The 5,831-nt window shown below is 40.3% G+C and overlaps 1 protein-coding gene across 1 annotated transcript in view; it reads left to right on the top strand.

The window, feature by feature from the left end:
• LOC103383910 (dynein heavy chain 6, axonemal-like) overlaps positions 1–5,831 on the top strand; it is a 55,489-nt gene that overhangs the window by 35,199 nt on the left and 14,459 nt on the right. The window contains 12 exon segments of the mRNA XM_025058692.1: positions 1–80; positions 551–691; positions 1,431–1,673; positions 1,768–1,935; positions 2,658–2,893; positions 3,334–3,478; positions 3,652–3,768; positions 3,922–4,045; positions 4,711–4,907; positions 5,088–5,291; positions 5,549–5,674; positions 5,800–5,830. The exon segment at positions 1–80 is cut by the window's left edge and continues 39 nt beyond it. Of these exon segments, the coding sequence (XP_024914460.1) occupies positions 1–80; positions 551–691; positions 1,431–1,673; positions 1,768–1,935; positions 2,658–2,893; positions 3,334–3,478; positions 3,652–3,768; positions 3,922–4,045; positions 4,711–4,907; positions 5,088–5,291; positions 5,549–5,674; positions 5,800–5,830 (1,812 nt within the window).

A 5,831-nucleotide genomic window follows, 5' to 3' on the forward strand; every position in this document is an offset into this window, starting at 1 on the left:
AGGATGAGTTGGAGCAGGTTCTGGCTGCCACTCGACCCAAGGCTAAAGAAGCTGGAATCAGTGAAGAGAACAGGGATGAGGTAGAAACAAAACCTGGGAAAATAAAAAAAAATGTGTTCATTGATTCATTTCATTTGCCTCTGAACCAAGGTCATTTTACTAAGTCACCAAAAACCAATCAAAACGTCTCGTCTGCGTATGTGTGCATGTGAGATTAAACCCATGTCCTTAGGTATCGCGTGTGTGCCTTTCATGTTTCAGCTGTTTAATAAAAAAACTCATCAATATTAAAAGCTGCCTTAGTGACTAGTAGGAATAAAAAAACAAATGAAAGGATATTTATGACATAATATTCCAGGAGCCCACATACAAACACTGTGTTTACTACAACAGGCTGGTATGGCTATTTATGTCAAGGCTTTAAACCAATGCCCTCAGGCAACATTTTAGAAAACACAAGCCTTTAATGTTATCTTGTGGCTGTGACCAAACCTCATAAATATGAAATGTGTGTGTGTTTGTGTGTCTCTTCATATGTGTGTGTTCCCAGGTGTTCCAGTACTTTATCTCTCGTGTCAGGGAGAAGCTTCACGTTGTGCTGTGCATGAGTCCCGTGGGCGATGCCTTCAGGGCCCGCTGCCGTATGTTTCCTTCACTGGTCAACTGTTGCTCCATTGACTGGTTCGTGCAGGTATGGCAGGATAGGACAAACCTTCATTAATAGCAAATAAACAGATGAATTGCATTTGTATTGCTGTATTGCAATGCTTCCATAATACAATAGCATGTAGAGTCACAAACACATTACATTCTAATGGACTTATGAAGGCAAGTCAAAAAAGAAATCTTCGCTACATATCCTCCACTGAGGTTTAAGATGTGTTCTTTACCTCAATTAATTGTATTAATATGTTATTTTTTTAGTTTTAGGTAATAATAATAAGAATTGTGCTTAAGCTAGATCTAAAACTGTTCCAAAATCATCAAGGCTGTTTACCTGTGGTTTGATAAAGACTATAGCCAATAAGAAACATAAATAAACACCTTCATTCATATACTTTACATTTATTTCTTAAATGTAAAAATAAAAAATGGATTTATATCCAGTTGTGCTACAAAGTACCCCAACAAATCTAATTCAAAGTTAGTTCAATTATTATTTATTTTAGCCCGAGAATATCAAGGTAAATAAGACAAAAATGTAATGTACAACAAATGTATATCACAAAATTACATTATAGAAAAGTTAAGCTTAATGTTCAAGCTTAAAAAGATTCAAAGTCGAGGATTTTTTTTGCAGTACTGCGTAATTCAAAACCGGCAGAATACAGAATAAGTTCAATAAATAAATATATTAAAACAAACACTTGATAGACGTGTGGCTGTTCATTCCCCTTTCACTGAATCCTACTCCTCCTCTGTTTTTTCAGTGGCCCCGCGAGGCCCTGCTCTCTGTCTCCAAGGCTTTCTTCCAAAACGTGGACTTTGGCAGCGAGGAGCTGAAGCGGAGCTTCTCCACCATGTGTGTGGAGATCCACGTCAGCGTCACCGACATGGCTGAGCGCTTCTACTTGGAGCTGAGACGCAGATACTACACCACACCTACGTCCTACCTGGAACTCATCAATCTGTACCTGGGCATGTTGGAGGAGAAGAGACAGCAGCTGATACTCGTAGGTGTCATCAATGACGTCAATCTTTGTGTCACATTATTCATATTTTTACGAAGATTTTTACACATTCTTCCTGCCGGTTGTTGATACATAGGCCAGGGACCGCATTAAGAATGGTTTGGGCAAACTGCTGGAGACTAACGAGCTGGTGGACAAAATGAAAGTGGATCTGTCTGCTCTGGAGCCGGTCCTCAAACAGAAGTCCACTGATGTAGACGCACTGATGAAGAAGCTGGCCGTGGACCAGGAGCGGGCTGACGAGGTCTGTGTGTCTTCAGAAGGACTTACATTTCTTATTTCTAATCATTATATGTAGGCATATTCGATAATATCAAACTGATATTAGCATAATTATGTAATTTGTTTAAGAATCATTATCGGTTTTTCCTCAGATAATTAAAACCTGATAACTCAATGCCTGTATTTCGCCAAATGACATGTGCCGTAAAGATTGTGCAATGCCCCTGCCTCCAATCAGATGTATTTCGCCAAATGACGTGTGCCGTAAAGATAGTGCAATGCCCCTGCCTCCAATCAGATGCCTCAGTGCGCTGAAGAACTTTTATTGAAACGCAACTGCAGTAACTCGTTCCAAACTTGCCCATTGCTCTCAACCAAGCCTCTCCAAAAACACCTTTCCACACTCTCCGCACTCTTCCTCGTACACCCACACATTCTCATTTCTCCTACCATGCCCCAATGCATGTGGGTAATGCAAGGAAAAGGTAGAAGTATAATGATTACATAAATACATTATATAATTTGGAAAGGTTTGGCGGGCCGGATTTAAAAGTTAAGCGGGCCACATCCAGCCCCCGGGCCTTAATTTGCCCATGTCTGGTTTAACCCATCAACTTCGTGTACAAGCAGCACTTAACTACCCGTTATATCTATATCGGTTGATATTTGAATCGGGAAATTAAGTGTTTGGACAATATCGGATATCACTACTTATATGTTATGATTATTTGATATTTGCCACAGGTGCGAAAGGTTGTAAAAGAAGATGAAGCTCTGGCCAAGGTCAAAGCTGAGGACACCCAGGCTATAGCTGACGATGCGCAGAGAGACCTGGATGAAGCTCTGCCTGCCTTGGAAAGTGCCAACCAGGCTCTCAGTTCCCTGGACAAAGCTGACATCTCTGAGATCAAGGTCTTCACCAAACCTCCAGACCTGGTCATGACAGTCATGGAGGCCGTCTGCATTCTTCTCTCCTGCAAGTCCGTACCAGCAGAAAACAGAAATATAGAGATTATACCTGTTACCAGTGGAACTCTTTTTACTAAAAATTTAAAATTATTTGAATTATTTGAATTTTGTTATGCTTTTTAGAATTAATTTTTTTTTACCTGACCTAAAAATCATCATAATTATTTGCTAATCTATAGTAGAATATTTTGGCCACATTGAGAAAATTAAATAAACTGAAAGCCCCAAATTTCTCCTAATTTTATTCTGGATATTTGTTTTTTTTCTCCCTAGTTGTTTCAGTTATTCTATACATAATATGATTTCCATCATTTTAGTCTTTATATCCAATGACCTGCACATCTCTTCCCTACTCTGTCTGTCTCTCCACATGTCCATATTAAGTGTCCTTTTCCTTACTTTTTTGTCTTATTATTATTATTAATTTATGTTCTTAACCTTTTCATTTCAGACCAGACTGGCCCAGTGCCAAGCAACTGCTGGGAGACGCCAATTTCCTGCGGCGTCTAACAGACTATGACAAGGATAATATCAAGCCACAGATTCTGCTGAAGCTGCAAAAATACATCAACAACCCGGATTTCATACCTGAGAAGGTTTGTTTAGAAAAGTCACGGTCCTGTAGGCTGCAGCGAGCATCAACAAGCGGTATTAAAAAAAACCCTGAGGATGACACAGCAATTTTTCAAAATGTAGCTTTGAATAATGAAAGGTTCTGTTGCCTGTGTGCATCTGAGAGTGCATTTCCTCACTGCTGTGCATCCGTCAGGTGGAGAAAGTTTCCAGGGCCTGCAGATCAATGTGCATGTGGGTCAGAGCCATGGACATTTATGCAAGAGTTCTGAAAGAAGTCTGCCCCAAGAGAGAAAAACTGGCCATGGCGCAGGTCGGTACCAGGGAAATTCACCAAGCAAATACTTAAAACAGAATTTACTGCTGCCAGACATTCATTAGAATTTCAATTTCTTTTTATTTTTAATGCCCTCCTTCACCTTCCGTTGCGTCCTTTCATTTCTCTCACTCTCTCAAACCGGGGCAGAGAGAACTGGATATGACCATGGAGACCCTAAGAGAAAAACAGGAAAAGCTTCAGGAGGTGGAGAACCAGATCAAGGTTCTGCAGGAGCAGTTTGACAGTAGCGAACAAGAGAAGGAGACTGTAGGTGAGGGTTCTCCAGATGTCACCACACACTCCATGTATTTACCTCACATTTACATACTGTACTTTTCACAACACTGTATTGTAAACCATTGAAAGTCAGCAGCATGTTCTCTCTATACAGCACACGTGTCAAACTCAGGCCCGGGGGCCAAATCTTGCCCACAGTGTAATTATATTTGGCCCGCAAGGTCATATCAAATGTTGGCCCGCCAGTTTATAGCCCCTATATCCTACTGGCAGGATTTGTAGTATTAGCGGTGTATGCGCTATGTTATAACGCATACATTTTGTTGCTGTGAAAAAAATATTTACATTGAAAGGAACTTGAAAGACTAGAGTTAAAGAGACATAATAAGAAACAAACACAACAGATGTGTGTTTTACTTCAAACTTAATTTTGGTTGTTTCCATATAAAAAAAATCTACATAACATATCTGGAAAGAAGGGAAAATTTCAAACTTAATTTTTGTTGTTTCCATATAAAAAAAAGTCTACATTACATATCGGGAAAGAAGGGAAAACATGCACGAATAAATACCATAACCACTAACGTTATCCAATTGCTGTCAATTTTTCTGTAAAATTGAGATTAACACACCTGCAATACAGAATAAATACCATAACCACTAACGTTATTCTTTTGTCCGGTTGTCTCTGCCTCAAAGTGACCACCATGTCTCTGACCAAGGCTCGGTTAGTGAGGGCAGGGAAGTTGACGTCTGCTCTGGGGGATGAGCAGATACGCTGGGAAGAAAGTGTTGCCCTTTACGAACAAGAGATCGTCAACGTAGTAGGAAACGTATTCATCGCAGCAGCGTGCGTCGCCTATTATGGAGCGTTTACCTCTCAGTACAGACAACTGGTGAGTAATGTCAGATGTAGTTTTATACCTGTTTGTGTGGTATCACATTTGAGAGGACAGGTAAGCCTGACATACAATACATCCAAACACACACACACATATATATATATACTGTATAGATATACATAATATATATTTATATCCACCAGTGTGTCTACGTGTGTGTTTGTCTTCCTTCAGCTAATTGAGCAGTGGATTAAACAGTGCCAGGAGCTAAGTATTCCCATCAGCTCCAGCTTTAGTCTGATCAACATTCTGGGCGACCCATTTGTCATCCGTCAGTGGAACACAGAAGGTCTGCCTCGTGACACTGTCTCCACAGAGAACGGGATCCTGGTCACGGAGGGCCGGCGCTGGCCTCTGATGATTGACCCACAAGATCAGGTGGAGTACTTTCACTATACTTGATTTTGAATATTGTTCTGTGGCTGTCCTGAATATATACAATATGACCTTTTTTATGCATGACCTATTGTAATAATAATTGTGTCCTCCAAACCTAAAACTAAACTGAAGTATTAAGTACGGTAAGTATTTTTTAACTGTGTCCCACTGCGGACCGTTTCCTGGGGTTGGCTACCCCTGATTTTGAGAGACAATCTTTCTCATCTTTAGGTAAATCTTATGTCCTTTACACTCAGGCTAACCGATGGATCCGCTCTAAGGAGGCAAAACATGGTCTAAAGGTGATCAAGTTGACCGACCCTGGGTTTCTTCGCACTCTAGAGAATGCGATACGTATGGGCATGCCTGTGCTGCTAGAGGAGGTAAAAAAAAACAACAGTCATGCCGGGGTTAAACATTTCATAAATGCCATAAATCAAAAATATAAATTCACCTAAATATAGTGTATATATTTCTTACACTGTACCATTATTGTGTGTGTCAAAAGCTAAAGGAGACCCTTGATCCAGCGCTGGAGCC

This window comes from Cynoglossus semilaevis, chromosome 9 (genome assembly GCF_000523025.1).
Source record: "Cynoglossus semilaevis isolate Cse_v1.0 chromosome 9, Cse_v1.0, whole genome shotgun sequence".
In the NCBI taxonomy this organism is placed as follows: domain Eukaryota; kingdom Metazoa; phylum Chordata; class Actinopteri; order Pleuronectiformes; family Cynoglossidae; genus Cynoglossus; species Cynoglossus semilaevis.